This window comes from Oreochromis aureus, linkage group 5, assembly GCF_013358895.1.
Source record: "Oreochromis aureus strain Israel breed Guangdong linkage group 5, ZZ_aureus, whole genome shotgun sequence".
Classification (NCBI taxonomy): Eukaryota; Metazoa; Chordata; class Actinopteri; order Cichliformes; family Cichlidae; genus Oreochromis; species Oreochromis aureus.
The window spans coordinates 39,794,490-39,815,359 of NC_052946.1; the positions used below are offsets into that span (position 1 = coordinate 39,794,490).

At 44.4% G+C, this 20,870-nt stretch overlaps 1 protein-coding gene across 2 annotated transcripts; it reads right to left on the minus strand.

The window, feature by feature from the left end:
* On the minus strand, positions 1–17,381 carry LOC116317066 (DDB1- and CUL4-associated factor 1-like). 2 transcript variants are annotated; one of them, XM_039612512.1, is made up of 30 exons: positions 17,218–17,381; positions 15,168–15,364; positions 14,964–15,040; positions 14,770–14,843; positions 13,535–13,648; positions 12,923–13,060; positions 11,912–12,526; positions 11,227–11,328; positions 9,561–9,719; positions 9,291–9,470; positions 9,079–9,188; positions 8,756–8,855; positions 7,964–8,133; positions 7,673–7,797; positions 7,149–7,225; positions 6,630–6,794; positions 6,298–6,453; positions 4,778–5,437; positions 4,411–4,688; positions 4,103–4,301; positions 3,625–3,707; positions 3,418–3,502; positions 2,974–3,207; positions 2,659–2,752; positions 2,451–2,555; positions 2,296–2,369; positions 2,101–2,190; positions 1,540–1,689; positions 662–782; positions 1–259 (listed from the first exon to the last, which is right to left on the minus strand). In XM_039612512.1, the coding sequence occupies exons 2-30, from the start codon at positions 15,356–15,358 to the stop codon at positions 189–191; spliced, it is 4,797 nt and encodes a 1,598-aa protein (XP_039468446.1). In that variant the 5' UTR covers positions 15,359–15,364; positions 17,218–17,381; the 3' UTR covers positions 1–188. The 2 variants fall into 2 exon arrangements, with proteins under 2 accessions (XP_039468446.1, XP_039468445.1); XM_039612511.1 differs by lacking the exon at positions 17,218–17,381 and adding an exon at positions 16,843–17,100.
* Between the last annotated feature and the right edge of the window lie 3,489 nt (positions 17,382–20,870).

Sequence of the window (20,870 nt, forward strand, 5' to 3'; positions counted from 1 at the left end):
TCTGAGGCCCCACAAACACTGGGAAATATTTATTCGTCATCTCTGACATCTCTCTCAAATTTAAAAAATATATATTAGAGAAACAGAATATTGCAGAAATTTGATTTGCATACGAGCGTGTTCACAGTCAACCTGCCTGCTTAAAAGAGAAACGAGGAATTAAACAGGTACGAATGAGAACGCTGAGGTCAGGAGAACCATCGGTCATGGAGGTCACGGATGGACTGGATCAACTCGTCATCGGACGCTTCAGAGAGAACTGCAACACACACACACACACACACACACACACACACACACACACACACACACACACACACACACACACACACACACACACACACACACAGGGTTCACGTCAAACCAACGGCCTTATTTCAAAGAACAAAAATGAAGGAATAAAGCTCAGGTCGATTTCTTTCTGGGGGTTTTCATCCAGTTTCGGTGTGATGCTCTCCAGATATGACTCCACATTCTGTCCATGTTAAATCCAAAACGTGCAGTGCTGTTCTCTCTCATTTTTAACAATATTAATTTCTGAAATGTATTTATGCAGGCTGTTTTTGTAGATCAGGCGTCCTCACCGCCCAGATCTGAGTTTGTAAAAAGCTGGAGTGAAGGTAAAACAGACTTAACCAAACAAACCTGGACTATCACTCACTTTCTGATCCGTTAGCGTGAAACAGCTCAGAGTCATCATTGATGCTCTCCCAGTCTTCTGAGTCGATGTTGTCGTCGCTGTCATTGTCGTCATCGCTGTCGCCAGCCAGAAGATCAGCAATCTGAGCGTTAAAGGAAAAAAGATTAGTCTCCCCAGTGCAGTCTGAACCGTGAGGACCAGAGAAGACCTGAAACCTAAAACTCGGAAATACCCAGAACTGAGAAATACAAACAAAAAAAAACCTTTTTTAATGAGTCAAACTGCTTTTTTCTCCTCTGACGCGAGGGAAGCAGTCGCATCACTTCAACAGTTTGGAAGAAACAACCAGCACGGACTGTTTTTAGTGCCGCCGCCTCCAAGCTGGACTCAAGTTTATAAAGAACACAAGTCGCAGTATTGTGGTTAAGTTAAATCCACTGTGAGAGATGAAGTGCAGCCTCGAAGAACGCACTCTCTCCCATCTGCTACAGCAGGCGGTGCGGTGCGTTCAATGTCTCTGTTAATTCGAGTTTCCATGAATATGTGAATACGTGAAACAAGCTAAAGGAGCATTACTGTTTAAATGTAACTGCTTTTATTTTAGTTATTAGCTGTCACAATGACAACGCTGAGTGATCCTGTTGGCTCAGAATAAATCATCCATAAACAAAGAACCTGAGTAACAAGTAAATTTTACTAATACTTTGTGTAACCACAATATGAACAACAAGTTCTTCTATAGATCATATTTACTATAAGTAAATAAATAAAGTTAAACAAAACAAGACATTTATATTTTCAGTAAACTATCATTTCAAAGTGTTGTCTTCATCCATCCTTTCACAGAAAAGTGAAAAATAAAAGAAGCTGATTGGATGATGGATTCAGGGGTCGGGTACCTCTTCGTCTCTGGGCGAGTCGGCTTGTTCCTCATTCTCTGCCTCGTTGTTATTGGCCAGCTCCTCTATGAGCAGGTCTGTGTCCAAGTCATCGTCGTCGTCATCGTCGTCGGAGTCAGAGGAATCGTCATCGTCCTGATCTTCGTCGTCCTGGAAGAGCACAAATTAAATTTTAAAAAATGAACTCAATCGCGACGACCTTACATGGCAGAAACAGCAACGGGAGGAAGTTTCTCAGTAAAACAAGTTTCACAGATAATAATAATAAATTAAAGAACAGAAAAAGCAGAAGAAGAAGAAACAGCAGACAAAAGCATCAAAAGTAAGAGAAAAAGAAGCTTTTGGATAAAACTGCTCGGCTTTAGCTCATCTCCACTTCAGGTCCGCTCCCTGAGCAGTCACACACGGCTTCAATTAAAAACAAAAATATAAATAAATAGAGTTTATTAACTGTGGTCACAGTGACGGGGACACCGTGGACTCCAACCAGCTGTTGTCAGAGACGAGCCTCCACGTGGAGGTGGGGTCATCAAAACACAAAGCTGCTCAGCAAACGCTCACCTGATCGTCGTCGTCTCCCTCCTCTGCTAGTTTCTGTCGTCCCACCTCGTACAGACGACACACTGTGTCCAAGCTCGCTGTGTCCTGGTTCTGCAGAGTAAACGCAGCCCGTTAGCATGTCTGCGGTCTTACAGGGTTGCATGGGCTGTAATGGAAACAACAATAAACCCTCTGATAGCACAGATGCTGAAGTACCTCAATGACAGCCAGGTAGCAGTCCTTGGTGTCTGTACACAGGTCAAAGATGTTCCTCTTCACGTCCACAGTGGCTAAAAAACAAAAACACATATGAGAAAAACATATATATATATACTGTATTTGACCAACAGTGAGAGGAAGTGAAGCCTTACTGATGGGCTTGTAGTCCGTAGCATCGAAGGTTCTAAAGGACGAGCCGAAGGGACTCTTCATCTGCTGATCCATCGCGTCATCCTCATCGTCGGCCTGGAGCATAGCTGTGTGCGAGAGCAGGAAGAGAGCAAAACAGGTCATCGTACGTCAGAGCGGTGATTCGGCCCCTCGCTGTGCTCGTAATGACTCGGACACCTGAGCTCGTACCTCCGTACATGATGGTGGCGTTGCTGTTGAAGACCACCCTGCACTGGTCCAGGGCGGGGACGGTGTGCAGCAGGTGGAAGGTCCTCAGGTCCCACTGACACCTACTGTCAAGGGCCACGACTACGACACAACAGGGGCGACGCAGAAACACGTGCAGCTCGTTTTGTTCCGTCGTTATTACAGCTATGGTTAATAATCTGATCTTAAACTTTGATTTCAGACGATAGTTTTGGAGACTGCGCTGTAAGACCCACCCAAACTGACATTATCGTTTTTATCAGGTAATATGCATTATATGGCAGCATCAGAGGATACGATCTCCGTGTTGATGATGACTTCCAGGCCGTTGGGGTGGAAGACCCCACTGATGTTCATGTTAAACTTGTCGAACTTGTGGATGGCCTGCGACGCCCGCACGTCCCACAGCACGCCGTCGTTTAGCACCAGGTCGTCGGTGGGGTTGAAGGTGGCACAGTTCCTCTTGTAGTTGTTGGCCAGGGCAGGGTCATTGAGGGTCAGGGTCTTCTGACCCGTCTGGATGTCGTAGATCTTCAGGACACGAAGACAAACAATGAGAAACACGAGACAAACGTTCAAACCTCAGAATCAAATGAACTCCAAATCTACGTTTTCCTGGTGTCAGTAGTTTAAATGCAAATGAAGATTTTTAATTTAAGGGATTCCAGTTTTATCAATATCAACTCTTCTTCCTACTGTTATGATGAGAGGAGGCAGAACAGAACATTTTGGGCGACCTACGTTTGCGACTTGGTCTTTGGTGCCGATGACTCGGTCCTGAGAGTTTTTACTGAACTCCACGTAGTGATCGTCTGCGAAGGAGTTTCTGAAGGGGAAAAAAGACACATCAACACCATGAAGACCACAGTCCACACCTCAGGGGGTCTATGTAGTGTATACACAGGTGTGTAAAATTAAAAGTGAAGTGTGAGGGTGTGGCAGTTTTACTTTTTGATAAAGACTCCATCCATGCTCCACAGAGCCGACAGAGGGACGCTCCAAGAAGCAGAGGTGAGCAGCAGTTTCCCATCCTAAGAAGCACAAATGGTTACTTTCGAACAACAGCACACAAAAAGAGCTGAGGCTACAGCCGCTATTCATAACACAAAAAACTGAGCATAACGTCAGCTCAGGTAGTCGAGGACCGCCTCGGTGCCTGCAGGTCAGCTGATGTTATAGAAGAAAACAAATCCACACCACCAGACGTCTTCTTACATCAGAAACTCAAATATACTCAGTGCAGAATGAAATTTGTCCCTGACCCGGTCGAGGACCGTGGCCTCAAATAAAAAAAAGCATGAAATCTGCAAATGTTTGGGACCTGCTTAAACTAGAGCGACTGTCTGTCATGTAGTGAAGTGCTGCTGCACGTCCCAGCTCGTTGTGCAGGATAACAACAGGTGTGTTTAAATGTTTGTGCAGATACCCTGGAGGGCTCGAGGTGTGTGATGGCAGACGTGTGGCAGGTGTAGTTGGCCGCCTCCTCTCCCGAGAGGACGTTGTAGAACTTGAGGTGACCAGAGCAGGTTCCCAGCATCAGGAAACGCTCGCAGGCTGAGAAGGCACAGCAGGTGAAGCCGCTCTCGTCTCCGTCGCCCTCGTGGAACACCGACATTGGACGAAACCTCGACGAAGGGAAAAGAGGCAGAGGGGTGGAGAAGCAGAGGTCAATCTTAAACAGCCAAAAATAAGCCAAATAACCGTTTTTGCTGCACAGGTGAGTCTGTTCTTTACCTGCTAAATATCAGATGTCTATCCAGACACGCTCGGTCCACACCTCCATATTTGGGGTACAGCACCCTGGCACCCAGGCGGGCGGTGAAGTTGGGAGAGGCTTGTCGTCTCTGCTTGGGCTCCGGGCAGCGGTGGGGCGTGAAAAGAGAGAAAGGGGGGCATGTGGTGACCGGGTTGGGGCAGCGGGCGTGTTGTTCCCTCAGGTACTCGGTGATGATGCTGTCGAGCGTTGGAGGGGAAGGAAGGTGGCGTTCCAACTGCTTCTTCATTGCTGGAGTCTGACAGAGAGGGAAGAAAGAGTAGCTGAGCTTAGACCGTGTCCCTGTGTGAGGACTGCCATGATACTGGTGACTGATCGAACCCTGACCTGTATGAAAGCACCGTGATCCGACTTCTGTTTCAGTGCACGAAGCTTTTTCCCTGAGCTGCACGGGGCCACCGGACGTTCCCGTGAAAACAAAATCCGGCCAAGTGGATATGAGGCCTGTCCCTGAGGTGAAGGATGAGGAAGAGGAGGGGGAGGAGGAGTGGGGTGGGCAAAGGTAGATGCAGAGGAGCACGAAGGGTGAGGAGGTGGCAGGGGTCGAGAAGAAGAGAGGGAAGGAGAAACTGAAGCACCTGAGGACACGGGAGAGGCTCCGACATGGCTGGCGATGCGAGCTGCGATCCCGCCGGCTAACCTGCAAGTCCTGGGTACCACTGAGGCGGAGGGCGGGGGGGTGACACAGGAAGGGGAGGGGTTTGGACAGAGGGTCGCTACGGGTAAATTGGCCTCCTTGACGAGCGTGTTTGCCGTGTCATGAAGTCCTTTCGCCACGAGGTGGTTCCTGATCAGAACGAGGAGCTCCCTCTCGGAAAACGTGATGCGTGATTGGGCGACCACGTTGGCCCTCTGCAGGCGAGCCAACGACACGTCCGTGCCCATGAGAAGAGGTTTGCCAGACACTCGCTCGGTCAGCTCGGCGGCGAAGCGGCAGAAGCGGACGTGCTCACTTCGTTTGTCCTGCAGCACGGGCTCCTTCATCAGCTGGAGACAGAAAACAGTGCATGAACACGATGAGAAAATCCTCCAACTGCAGTGTTACTATAACTGCACCACACTGGTCTGTTAAACCTTCATGTATCATGTAGTTTTGGGGACCTCTACATCATCAGTTTTCTTGTCCTGAAAAACCTGAATAAGCAACATAAAATTGCCGGATGAAGCAGAAATGACTCATATATGCAAATCGATTTTTTTTCTCTCTCCAGTTTCAAAAGATTCAAATTTTCTTTCCACAGAGTTTAAAAAAACACATAAATACCAATATTTAAATTTTACTTGGACCTTATTATGCTTTGCATGCCTGTCTGCTTTGTTCTAATGCTGGCTGCTCACACCAATTACCGCCCACGTTTCCTATAAAGAGGGCGGCGTGTTGCAGGCCAACGAGCAGCTGCTGGACGCTGCTAACACCCTCACTTCCTGCAGAAAAGCCTTTAGTAATAGTAAAGTAATAGTTTATTAACTTTTGACCTGCAGTCAGTAAAGCTCTCCTGTTGTTTGACTTCTCTTCAGTAAAATAACTGTGCACGAGTTGGAGCCATGAAATTAAGATTTCTAATAATAGCTTTAATATTTTATATTATAAGCTGCAGTTAACCACAGTGTGCAACTTTAAGTGCTTATGAAAAGGTAGCAGGGAAGCCTTTCAGAAGATGACCGTTTGCAGATGGATGTAAATTGATTTCTGGACACAGTGAGGCGAGGAAAGCGCACTCAGCGTTCAAAATCCAAGTTTATACAGCGGCTTCGTCACCACTGTCCGGCCACCCTAAACTTCAGTCTGTTATTTTGCCACAAATGCATTAAAATGTCTTTCACACAGATGATACACCTGTGCGCACCTGCTGAATGTGGCTGCTGGTGAAGAGCGGCAGCTTGCTGATGATCTGTCTGATGGCGGAGCTGCGAGAGAGTCCGACCAGAGCTTTGCAGGCGAGAGCGCGGATCAGGTCGGCGTCCGTGATGGGCATCTTCACTGACAGCAGGGACAGCAGCACCTGGAGACGACACGAGGAACACGAGAAGCATTTCGTTTTCAGGTGATCTCTTTTTAAAACAGGGCTCACCACAGCGGGTCGCTCCACATGTTTGCTTTGGCAGATGCCCCAAAAGGATCGGGTCTCCCCCCGGGATCAAACCGGGAAAATTTCCACCGCTCGTCTGCTGCTCTTACCTTTATCCCATTGTTGTTCTGCACCACGTGCCACATGTGGGCCAGCACCCTATTGTGAGGGGCGGGGGGCTGCTGGGGATGGAGTGATGGCCTGAGGGGGGTGACGGCAAAAGCCCCAACAGAGTTCAGGCTCTGGTCAGGGGCGCACACGCAGTTTATTATCACCTGCGACGATTTTAGGAGGAAAGAGAGGAAACAAGAAAGACCATTTTCATCAGACTGCTGCACAAACGCTGCGTCTAAAACACAGTTTTATCTGATAAAATAGTTTAAACATTCAGATTCATGAGCCGATACCTGCAAATACGCCTTTAAAGTTTGTTTATAAGGAGGGACGTCTGAGACCTCACAGCCTGGTCTGACAGGCTGATGCAATAAATGATAACGTGCTGATCCTTCATGAATGTGTGCTCATGTGCTGTTAACCTAAAAGCCCACAGACTCTGCACATTTCTGGGCAAACCCTTTTCTGGAGGTTATTAAAGATGTCTCATTAAGATATTTAAACCTTCTCCTTACTTGTAGAGCAGACTTCTGGATCTCAGCATCGTTGACAAACACCTCGCCCTCTGCCACACCCAGAATGATGCTCATACCTGAAGCAGAGGTGAGAGACAGTCATGCGCAGAACACCCAAAGGTTAACAAAATGTCTCAATTACAGTGGAGCCTTTGTGCTTTTCCTCATTTACTGTCATATGCATCAAGTTCCAGCGGTGAAAGTTTATGAATGTTAATAACTTTAACGTTTAGAGACTGAGTAAGCCAGGCTGCTCTGAGCGCTCAGTTTTATCTACTCTTGGATCTGCATGATGTCCATGAGGAGGATATCCCTAATACCATCAGCCTTGAGCACAGAAGCCCCACCCACCCTCTGTCCAAACCTTCTGTTTGAGAGTGGAGCCAATCAGAAGACAGTTGGATTGTGTCAGTGTAAGATACATAAAGATTATTTCAAATCCTGAATCATTCAATGTTACATGGAGCTGGAAACGAACAGAAGTTTTAGCAGCACTAAAGGAGAAAACAACCAGATTTACTGACCCACAGTGGAAACGGGGGACCTGGTTTCATCCTGAACTTCTACGGTTTCTGCCAGGACCAGCTGGACTTTAGGAACCACCGTCAGGATGGAGAGGATGTCCAAAGCATAACGCACAGTGTCACTCCTGGTGACAAATAAAAAGCAAGACTCCAGTTACACATCAGCGCTGCGTACAAAGACAAGAGCAAAACAGAAGCAGAAAGTAAGCAAAGCTACTTTTCCACTGATTCCTTCCTGTATCATAATAACTCCCACCGAGTGCTCACAGGTATGTGTGTGAGCAGGGCTACCTGCCAAAGTAAGTCCTCCAGTCGCAGGCTGTAGATATGAGCTGCAGCATTAAGGGGACACAGGACAACTTGTAGAAGACCTCGACCGGCTCCCAGTGAAGCTGAGGAGGCCCACACTCGATGAGAAACTCCATCATCTCAATAATCTGCTCTCTGGTGTACGAATAGGCCTGAAAGCAGGAAGCCACAGACATACACGACAAATCAATACTAACGTTCACGAGTTGTATATGAAGCCAAGAGCCAAAACTAATTAATCTCCATAGACTTAAATGTCACGGCTGCTACGCCCATGTTTTATATTCAGTCTGTGCTCAGTGTTTGAACACCTTGCATTTTTAAACTTTAAGTCCTTATATCATAAACATTATACATTTAAATTGTCATTTAGAGCAAACAAACAGCTACTATGAGGTTATATGTTACGGATTTTGAAGCATCACTATAACTTATAGGTGAATATGAAACAGCTTAAATGCTACATTATAACGTTAAAATCCCCGTATTTAAATATTATATCCAAATATTTAAATCCAGATCACAAATGTGGTTTAAGAGCTGTGTTATAAGGCGGTGCTTCTCTTACAAAAACAGAACCAGGCTAAGTCACCGAGTCACATGATGATGGCAGAACTATAAAACAAAGTTTTAAACTACAGATCAAAATGAAATCTGACCAAACGACAAAGATTCACCAGCAAAAGCATTTCATCTTCACTGACCACAGGAGAAATCTGTTGTTGCGGTTTAAATAAAAAAGTGCGACAACGACTCACAAACTGCATCGAGTACCTTGTAAAACGGCTGCCGGGGAATGACGATACTGCCGTCTGATGCGTGCAGGGACTGCTTCACCTGCTCGGTCTTCACGGCGAGGTGAGCCTCAAAGTACCTTCACAAAGTAATCGATAATCAGTGAGTGTTTTCACACTTTCACCTACTTTGACACAAGCAGAGAGGAACTGCCTGCATGTCGAGTCCGTGAAAAGTACTTATTTACTTCTACCCGACAACACAATAAAGAAATACATTATATATGTACAAATATCTAAATAAAACATGGGTGCTATGTCAGATAAGGATTTTTGTTTTCGTGTTTCTACCCATCGTTTTACCTGCGCAGGGCCATGCAGGTGTGTTTGGCTGTCTGCCTGCTGGAGAACACCTGGTCATCACTCAGCCTGGACAGCTCGCTCTCCATGTTCAGGATCTCCAGAGTGCTGATCTACAAGCAGAAGAGGAGACGATGCTAAAAGTGTCCGATCCAAAGAAATGATTACTTCTGAAATTATTTTAAATAATTTAAGAGCAAAGATTCACGGCTGACCAGGTTGACGAGCCTCCGGAGGCCGTCCTGCTGGTCGAACAGCTGCAGCACCGCTCGGAATGAAAAGGAGATGGAGAAAAACATGGTGGCGTGGCAGACGCCTGACGCGTGGGACGACTCCAGCAGCCACAGAGCGTAGGACACCGTGTTGGACAGCACGCCGTCGGGCAGCGTGCACACCTGCAAACACGGGACAGTGTTCACCGACAACTGAGCTACGGTTGCTGTAATAATTCTGCACATAATAAGAAAAGTGTGGGTTAGCTTTACCCTCTCCATGGCGTCTTGGTTATACGCCAGGTAGTAGAGGCAGAGAGAAACTCCGGTTGCTGCCATTGAAGGCCTCGGGATCTCCAGGAGTTTCTGCACTCCTCCGTGAGCGATGAACTCTGCAGCAAACTTCTTATGGAGGAGCAGCGAGGCGAGATACTGACGAGAGAGCAACGACACACAGTAAGGCTGCAAACAGCGAACATCAGTTTATCAGACGACACGGTGCAGCAAATATAACGAGGAAGATTTAAAGGTTTCGTGTAGATGTGAAACAAACCACAGTGAGTGGGTTTACTGATGAACTGATTTTACTGACAAGGGGAAAATGATTTAATTTCATCTTAAAAATAAAATTTACTCATTTAAATCAAAATCATACAAAAAATGTTATATTTGGGTTTTTTCCTGTTTTCAAGTTTTCCTTTTCAGTTTGTTTTGCTTTAATCAACAATCCCTAAAATGGCATAGAAATAGACAAAAATATTCATATTAATCATAATAATAATAATCACCACACGACTACAGACTGAAACAAGAGTGAATAAACATGCAGCCGTCTTCCAACATCAGCCCTGTAATATTCACAGCTCACAGCTTCACCTATGTGAGAGTCTGCATCAGCTACCAATTTAAATAGAAGACATTTACAATTTTTAATGTAATTTTAATTTCCTTTTTCTCTGGTGAAGAATTACTGAACGCCAGAGGCAGCAATTACCTACGATTGCCTATCAGCTTACAGACGAATGAATTCCACTTTTACTGCTTCTCTACTCACATGACGGATCAATTAAGCTGGAATCAGGAGCATTCATCAAATTTTCAATGAATCTGACACCTGTCCATTATCAGAAGAGCCTCTTAGTTCCTCCAAAACCTCTACACAGGAAGCACTGAACAGTGTGTACCATCTACAAACAACTTAAGAGATGGAAGACGTCTCCCTACATGTGACCAAGTACGACAGCGTTAAAAAAAAGAAAAAAGGCCTTTATCGTAAAATATCTCTGAGGACACAGACCTCAAAATTACAAAGGAGTTTAGTCTGAACTCAGTTTCATCACATTAAGAATGAAACAAACTGTGGTGATGGGGCTGAGAGCCACCCGCAGGTCTGGATTATCTTTCACACACAGACGCTGGGACTCAGCAGGGAGGGGCTGGACTGACAAACAAGGAGAAACGTGATCTGAGCTGCTGAGAGGCTCATTAAAGCATCTCGATATGAAGATTTACTGCTTTTTGTAAGATCACTAAAAAAACCCTCAGTAAGTTCTGTCACAATAAGGTTAGGAAAGGGATGCAAACTTTTAACCCAATCAGAACACATAAACATGTTGTATACAGCGCTTTGAGTACTCAGGGAGAGTAGAAAAGCACTATATAAGAATCAGTCCATTTACCATTTAAGGCAGTCGTTCAAACAAACGTATCAATGCTGAACATGGAACAAAGTAACTGAATTAAAATGATCTAACAGCAAGTGACCAAACAGATGTTGACACACTGGAAGGACTTGCTCTCTCTGAGCATGAAGTATGAGTATCATATACACGCATGTACGAACGCTTTACACAGCGTGCATCAAAGCACAAAATCATCCACAGCATTTCATAAAATTCCCTCTACATTCATTTTTTAAAAGGAACGCCGTCATCCTTACCAGCAGGGCGTCAAAGGTGAGCTGGACGTTGTTGGTCTGTCTGAGGTCGATGTAGTTCATCAGCAGCGACCGCGTGTCCAGCTGCATGAAGACAGCCAGCAGCTGCACACAAGGAGAAGCATCTATTTAATTTTCCAAGGGAAACTGAACTGACCATTAATCATGTTCACAGAAGGAAAGCTTTACAGCAAGTAGGAAAAGCTGTTTTAATGTCTCCAGAGGGAGGTGAGTTAAGCTGAATTAATGTCCTTAATCTGCAACGACTGAATTTGAAAAGAAAAGAAAAACATCTGTGTTGAGCTGAAAGTGAACGAGTCAGATCCTTTCAAAATATCCCAGTCTTCATAAACTACGACTGCTGGAGCACAACGTTCAAAACATCTCTGCTGCAGGTGCTCTGTGGGTTATCCAGGGACCAGCTTTTCATGAGCCTGATGCTCTGTCTCTGTAATGACGTGTCTCCTGCTGCAAGGTAACGTAAACCCTTATGAAAAAACAAACAACCCAAAAATCAGACAACCCCCTTTGAGCGAGCACTTTGTGACAGTGGGAAGGAAAAACTCCCTTTTAACAGGAAGAAACCTCCAGAAGAATCAGACTCAAGCACGGGGGGGTCATCAGTTGTGAATTTCTACTTGTTAAAATTATTTTCATTCTCCCAACAGTTTCAGATTTGCGTGCCTACCTCCTGGTAATCTCCGAGCGGGGTCAGATACTGCAGGATGAGGCGCTGCTCCATGGCCGGGCTCAGCGGTGAAAGGCAGAAGTCGGTGCCGATCATCACGGAGCTCATCTCAGACCATGAGGAGGTGCTGGCCGGCTGTTCGCTGGCCTCGGTCCTCTCTGCGTCCTCTCCACTCCTGCCGGAGGAGTTGGTAAAGTTCAGTTTCTGCTTTGCCTTCCTCCCGCTGTCCTTTATAGCCTGTTTCTTCGCTCCTCCTCCACCTCTTCCTCCCTGCATGTCCTCCGTCTCCCTGGACGCAGAGTCCGGAGCGACTTGGTAAACGAAGCCTGGGAGCAGTCGAGTAGAGCTGCTGCTGCGGCCGCCGTTCTTCTGAGCTGAGCCGAGCAGAGACATGGGTTTGGTGTTGGACGTGGTCCTGCTGCTCTCCCCAGCTCTTTCATTTCTCGCCTCCTCCTCCTCCTCCGTCGTGTCTTGCTGGGCTGTTGTGACGCTTGAGGTTTGTGCAGTTTCAGCCTGAGAGTCCTGAGGTAGATTCTCTGAGGTGTGGGTGGCACTAAAGTGACTCGTAGCCTCTTGAGACTGCAGCTCGTGCAACCGCTTGATCATAACCGGCACCTGGAGGATGAGGAAACTCAGATTTTATGACGCTGATGCAAAAACTGCAGTTCCTCTAAAAAAGCACAAAGACTGTATATAAAGGATTACAGCCATTACAGACTTCATGCTTTATGAAGTCTGTGGTCAAACAGACTTAACCCTAGGATGCTGCACACTCTTAGCACTAACAACATGTTTGCTGCTGGTCTATGCATGCAGCACATTAACAAAACTAACTAGCATTAGCTGATAACGTAGCACGCCATCCTCTCATCCAAACATCATCACTTTCAAACTACAAAATGATAAAACTCCAGTGGTGAGGGATCCAAATATGGAATCTAGAACCCTGTGGATCATGTCACAACAGCCATGTCCATCTTTTACATACAGTCTTTAATTACTGCCACCGACCAGCTGAGCGTTCTCTTCTCTGTAGTTGGCCGCCACTTCCTGGTTGCTCATGGCTCGGGCCAGCAGTCCCGTGGCGTAGACACACAGCGGGCGCTCTGCTTCACGAGCCCAGCCAAACAACCTTTCAGCCAGACCCTCCTGCACAGAGAGCACAGCGCAAACACAGGTGAGCAAAGAACAGGAACAGCCTATCAGAAACAAGTGCTTATTCTGCTCACAGGAGTCACATGTCGGAAACCTTTTTATAAATGTCTCTGTGATGATTACTCAAATTATTTATTCCCATATTTCCTACAGAACAACCATCACTTCCTCTTTAATCTACACGGCAAAAACGTTTTAAAACGTATCACCCTATCATCATGAAAAGAAATGCACATTATTAAGGTGGATTTCAGTTTTGATATGCACATCCATACACTGTAATTTATTAGAACTGTATAAATTAACAAAACCCAAATCCTCTAACTCCACATGAACCACCCCAAACATGTGATCCCTCATAGTAAAAATATTTTTAGGACATTTTATAGACTTATACATAATATTTTTTTGAACGCACACACACCAGCTCTATAATCTAACAGTGATTTATGTCTAAATAATGTTTACCTTCTCTTGGAAGACGACGGCCGTCTCCAGGCCCGGGCAAATGTTCTGAAGCAGGCGGCAGGCTGCTGTGTTGAGGCTGTGTTCCCTGCTGGTCATTATGTACGTGTCCAGCAGCTGTGAAACACAAAAACAAACTTACAGTGTCGCACAAACTGTCCAGCTACCTGCTCAAGACAACGTTCACCGGCCTCGTTTCTAAACTGCGGACACATATTGGTACAGTGGCACTGATGGGGCTGTATAAAGAAAGGAGAGTGAACAAAGACTTTAAAGCAGATTTGCTTGATTCCCAGTTTAAATTGACGGATCTGGTTCGTTTTCTCACTGCGCAAATTATGTATAAAGCAACACACAACCTACTTCCTGACAATATTCTAAAATTGTTTTCTAAAAGGGAACGGAGATAGTTTGAAGAGGGAACTAAATTTAAAACATCCATGTATCAAACAACACTGAAAGCTTTCTGCACCTGTGTGTGTGTGTGTGTGTGTGTGTGTGTGTGTGTGTGTGTGTGTGTGTGTGTGTGTGTGTGTGTGTGTGTGTGTGTGTGTGTGTGTGTGTGGAGTGAAGCTGTGGAACTAAGTGAAGAACTGAAGCAATGTCCCAGCATTCCTCAGTTTAAACAGCGGTTCAAAAATACGTTTTTTGCAAAACGTAGGAGGCGGGGCTCTGATCAGGCGTTCTCACCACTACTTTCACAATAACAAGGTGTATGTGTGTGTGTGTGGGTGCACAATTATGCTTATATAAGTATATATCTGTAAATTTGTATCTCTTTTGACGTGTTACTGGGGTTATAAAAAAATAATAAATAAATAAATAAATAATACATGTAACAAATTGTAATGAAGAATTTCTGATGAGCAGCCTATAAACAGGAAAACAAAGTGCTTTTGCTTTGTTTGTTTGTTCATCTCATTTTTCCTCTGTTGTTGTTGTTGTTGTTATACTATTTTAACATGTGCAAAATAAAGATTCAATACAATACAATCCTGGCATCAGCTAAAGGCTTAAATGGCTGCTGGGTGGAGCTTCTGTACTCAAAGCGTGAAGCCTGATAAGGCTGCCCCAGCTGACGGCTCACAGAGACGTTTACTCTACATGATAGATGAAGGCAACTAAGAACATTTACACAAAAACCAACTTGTCGCACTTTAAATGTCACGCACACCACCCTCGGACCCACACTCCATCATTTGGTTTACAAGAGGACAAAAACAAGTAGCAGTCCTTACTGCATTAGTGAAGTCATCGTTCATAAAGAGCATCTTCAGGAGTTGTCCCAGCATGCAGTCAGGGTCCGCCCGTCCTGCAACGTTACACACGAGTCACAAAAGTCTGAACAATTTGAATGATTGGTTGTTGAAATCATTTTACGGAACCGAGTGTGGAAAACATGCAACATAAGGGCTGAGCGTCCAGGGCTCACCTGGATGACGGTCATCAAACGGATCCGGGTCTGCTCTGTGATACTCTCCCGTCTCTTTTTCAATCAGCTCCGATATTCTGCAGAAAACACACTGATGAGACAGGATTTCTACTCAAGATGGACCCACAGACACAGACAGACTGAGAGGCTCTGACATCACACGTCATCTGCGTCGTTAAAAGCTTAAAAAAACAAAAACAAAACCTGTTTAAGACGGACACCAGCTGCTCTGTGGGGCCTCTCTGTGCTTCTTCCCATTCGTCGAGCAACGCGGAGAGATCCGCCTTTGAATCAACAGCCATGGCAACCGCCATGGCAGCTGACACGGCACTCGATAATGCAGACGTCAGGGCGGCCGCGATGGCGGCCGACGGCTCTTCGTCTGCAGAAGACATTGCTGCCTGGAAGAGAGGAAGAGGCAGATAATTCAGTTATTCAGTGCTGTATTAGATGTGGAGCTAAAGTTAAAGAGAAAAATAATTTTGTGCAGTTTTATTCATCATAGACACTTCAGGCTGGTGCTGTAATGGTATGGAGGTCATTTCTTCTCTTTACACCATCTGAGTAATGTTGCTGTTGCTGACCATGTGCATCCCCTTACGACCACAGTGTGCCATCTTCTGATGGCTGATTCCAGCAGGATAATGCACCATGTCACAAAACTCTGCAGCAGCCGTGTGATGCCATCGTGTCAACATGGACCGAAATCTCTGAGGAGTGTCTCCAGCAGTTTGTCGATGCTATGATGCTTAATAGCACTGATTCAAAGTGGAACTGTGGAGTGACTTCAACAAGTGAGCAAAACTGGATCACATATAATTAAAACCACAAGCATGTGACTTTAAACTAAATTAAACCCAAAACAACAGAAACTGATTAAAATCCTGATTTTACTTTGGGGGATGGATGAAAGTATGAGTGGATAAAAGTACAAAATTCTATTTAATTTAATTCAAAAGACTAGAATAACATCTGTTTATGGCCTGGTTTGGTTCACTAATTCTGTCTTCCTTACACCAGCTCCCAATAAAGTTTAATGTGCAGTTTAAAATCCTGGTGATCTGTCCTCCATGATCAGACGCCTCCATACATCAGTGAGTTACTAAAACCATCCATGTGGTTTAGATTTCTGAAGTCAGACGATTAATCCTGGGAGGCTGTACCAAGGTCCAGCTAAAGACAGAAGGAGAGCGCAGTTTTGTGTTTGTGAAACTTGCTTCCATTGGACATAAGCTCTGTGGACACTGCTGATACTCACCTGTGCAGGCTTGCCTTTATTTAGTTTTTGTAGCATATTAACTGCTGTATGTGTTCTGTATTGTGAAGCACTTGTGAGTTTCGTACTTGAGAAGCAGCATATAAAAATAAGCCTTACTTACTTAAAAACCTGCTAATGCCTTTTCTGATTAAACTGTACCAGTATGCAAAATCCTAATTGTGCTGAACAATCATGAGCCAGCATGCATCTTTATGACATATTTGTTTAATTATGAAGAGATATAAATTATAACAAAGACAAGTAAAAATTAACTTTTTTAGGACTTTTTCAAACTTCTTCTGTCATCAAATCCACTCGGTGCTTCTTCAAATACTGTTAAAGTCAGGTGTTGAAAGAGCCGTTAGGAGGTTACTGCTTTTAATTTCACTTGAAATGTTTTATAATTATTATTTTTCAAGCAAAACGTGGATGTAAACTGATATCGTGTTACACCTAGGAGGCACTCGGGTCATTTAAAAAGCCTCATTCTGCGGAAAATCCAGAGGTGAGCGGTGATGTTATATTTTCTACGATACGTGTTGTTAGTCAAACCGCACTTTGAGTGCTGTAAGCACAGTCCAACCTGCTGCTGTCCGACCAACAGCAGGCTTTGTAACTCACCAGCCGCCGTCTCAGAGAGGCTCTGCGCTCAGGCATTACGGGAGGCTTCTTCACACACAAACACAGCTGTGACAGCTGGAAACACCTGTGCACCAACAGGTGGCCTCTGCACGGATACCGGGCTCAGGGGTCAGAGGGTAAGCTCAGCCCGGCTAGCAGTTAGCAAACTCGGCTAACTCGCTCTAACTCGACTCGCATCTTTTTGTTTATTTCATTTTTGTCCGACTGCCCTCCCCCCGTCACCCCTGTCCCTCCCTCCGGGTCCCACCGCGGCGAGATAAGGCGCCGAGCCCCTCTGAGCGCACTGGAAGCGGCGGTGTGCGGCAGCCTCATGTCGGACACAGTTAGCTTCTCTGCGTTTCACACGTCGCTCACCTGAGTAGCAGCTCCCTCTGCGCTCCGCTCCCTCCTCGGTACAAACTCTCACAGCTCAGCCTCACAGCAGCAGCTCGAACCGCACCGACACTCAACGTTTCACGAGAAAAAAACTTTCACGTTTATTTTCAAACTTCTCCCGGCGGTCGCACACGACGTCAACAGAACGAGTCGACGTTAGATGACGAAACACAGGCGACGCTATCCCTGGGACTTGTAGTTCAAAATTCCTGTTCTAGCAAAAGGACTATGCCACAGTGTTTCACGCCATCCCTGCTGGTGTTTTAACATCATGTATGAATTCTGAGCCCTCTGCCGCTGGATCCTGCTGTTTCCTCTGCTGAACAGATCTGTGTCCCCGCCAAAAAGAAGAAAAATAACCGTGACGTACGAACAGAACTTGTGTCCCAATGGCGTTGCTTACTGGAATAATTTATACCGAGACCTGGAGTGGAAGAAAAGTTGGACATTACCAACAAAGTAAAGGAAATATATTTTAAAGTCATTCGTCGTTTTTACCCCACCATAACTTTTCTTGTGGTGAACATCCAGGGAGTGGACATTGAGATAGTGGACTCTTATAGGTACCTGGGTGTTCACCTGAATAATAAACTGGACTGGAGCCACAACACTGATGCTCTTTACAGGAAGGGTCAGAGCAGACTCTACCTGCTGAGGCGGCTGAGGTCATTTGGAGTACAGGGAGCGCTTTTAAAGACCTTGTATGACTCTGTGGTGGCATCTGTCATTTTTTACAGTGTTGTATGTTGGAGCAGCAGTTTATCGGCAGCTGAGAGGAAGAGGTTGGATAAACTCATCAGGAAGGCCAGCTCTGTTCTGGGATGCACCCTGAACCCAGTGCAGGTGGTGGGAGACAGAAGGACTCTGGCCAAAATAACATCTCTGATGGACAGAGTCTCCCACCCCATGCATGTAAATGCTGCTGAACTGCAGAGCTCCTTCACTGACAGACTGCTGCATCCTCGATGCATGAAGGAGCGTTTCCGCAGGTCCTTCCTCCCTGCAGCTGTCAGACTGTACAATCAGAACTGCTCCCAACAAACATAGATGTTTACATCAGTGCTGTAACTGCAATAAGTTAACCAACTGATTCGCACTACAACCTGGTTTGCCTCTTATCTGTAGTTATTTATATTTAATTTAATAACTGTACAGTACTCTGTTTATAGTAACCATTGTCCTTAATGTAAATATGTAAGAAAAAATGTGTATGTTTCTGTTCTGTGTCCTGTGTACTGTTTGTTTTTATATGTGTCTTTCTGGCTGCTGTTACAACCAAATTTCCCCTTGTGGGACAATTAAAGGATTATTCTATTCTACTCTAAAAAAAGACATTGATGTAAACTGTTCACGTCAGAAAGAGAGGATAATTCTCACTTATATTGGTCCTGCTTATGTACTAATCATTTCTGGCAAGATTTTTGTTGTGTCTTTTATCTGTTCTGACTGTAATGGAAATTATTGTTTGGCTTTTTTGATTACTCTGCAAATGGGGCTAACAAATTTTATTTGAAAATTTCATATACATAAATCCAATACAAAACCGTCTTTTCAATGCTTTATAAATGAAACCAGACAATATTTTAAAACTATACAACATTCCCATAGTATAAAAGCAATTATGAACATATGCTGCTTGTTTAATATCTTAATTTAACCCCTAGCCTGTGTCTAATTGTTATTACAGGAAACCCCCTGACATTGTCTTTTGCTCATTTAATTCTGTAATGTTTGAATTGCTAATAAAGATAGAAAACAAAAAAACTTGTAGTTCAAGATGTGATGAAGCAGCAAGAGGTTCCCAGACTCTTGGATGGATTTGATGTTATTCACAACCAGTGATGGGAATAACGGCGTTAATATTACTTTCTAGTATCAGCTGTATGGGCTCAAATTGTGGTCATAAATATTTTGTACTTGTAAATCAGGCTTTGTATGTTCAAAAAGAATTTGTGTGTGCATAAAAAAGATTTGTATGTGTATTTTTACACATACTTTTTTTTTACACATACAAATCTTTTTTATGCACATACAAACGAATTTTCAAGCACTGAAAAGATGGTTTTGTATTAAAAAAAAAAATTGAATTTATGTATATGAAATTTTCAAATAAAATTCGTTTGCCCTATTGGCATAGTAATAAAAAAAGCCAAACAATATTTTCCATAACAGAGAGAGAAGTCAGAATAGATAAAGAAACAACAAAAATCTTGCCAGAAATGAGTGCATAAGCAGGACCAATATAACTGAGAAATATCCTCTCTTTCTGACGTGAACAGTTTACATCAATGTCTTTTTTTACATCGTACAAGAAAAGTTATGGTGGGGTAAAAACGATGAAGGATTTTTAAAAGATATTTCCTTTACTGTGTTGGTAAGGACCAACTTTTCTTCCACTCAGTGGCGGTCCTAGCCTGTTTGGCGCCCTGGGCGAACACTCCCTCTGGCGCCCCCCCCCCCCCACACACACACACACAAAACGTGTTAAGGATTGTACATTAACATAAAACTGTTGTCCACACACACATATGAAGAGAGAGAGAGAGTATGCATAGTATGCAAACAGCTACCAAACAGCCATCATAATTCGTCATATAATGAGAACAGGACAAATCAACAATTGACAATGACTAATTAATATTAAAATCTGTAACATAATGTATTGTTTGGAGTTTAGTCTGTTACTGTTGCTATTTTTACCATTTCTTCTTGGGGCAACTGTAACCCACATTATTTCCTTAGGGATTAATAAAGTATTCTGATTCTGATTGTTTCAGGATGACCTGCCATTATCCAATCACACATCTGTTTACCTGGATCTTTTGTTCGTTTCTTCTCCTCTTCTTTTCTCTTTTTTCTAAACTGAGCACCTGATAGCTTTGAGCTTTTCTTGTCCATCTTCCATTGGTTTTAATTTTGCACTCCAGTATGAACACCCATCCCTCAACCAGAGGATCACCACAACATAACCTAATAGACCTACACCTTAGTTCACAGATTAACTTTGTCTAGGGTTTATTTCTGGGATTTCGCACAATCCAGAATTCAAATCATGAATACATAATGGGCTTGGATTTACAACATTATGAATGAAATGTGCTCTATTTGGAAGCAGCAGGTCTCCCTCCCCTTTCGACGGGTTATGTGTGAGACTTTAAATCATCAAACTGTAAATTATAAATTTTAAATTGTTATTGATCCCTTTACCCCGAGTCCTAAAGTGTATATTTATTTTCTTACTCTGCTATATTTATTGTTCGTTTATTTGCACTGCTGTAACTGGAGCCTCGTCGTCTCGTCTCTCTATATACTGGACTGTATGTAGCGGAGATGACAAAGTTTACTTTGACTTCAGCAGCGCGCAGGCGCACCGAGGGCTCTCGCGCTCAGTTTTCGTGTATAGAATTTCGAAAAAACATCGGTGCAAATTATAAGTCTGTATCATAATGTCCGGTGTTTTCGTGTTTGTTTTGTTTTTGTTTTGTTTTATTTTGCGAGTTGGTTATTAGATGCTGCTCCAGCCAGCCAGAGAATCCCCGCCGCCCCGCCCCCTCCTCCCTGTGCCGCAAGCAGCAGGCGCACCTCGCAAACGGAGGGCGCCCTTACTCCCAGCAAATGGGCGATAGAAAACC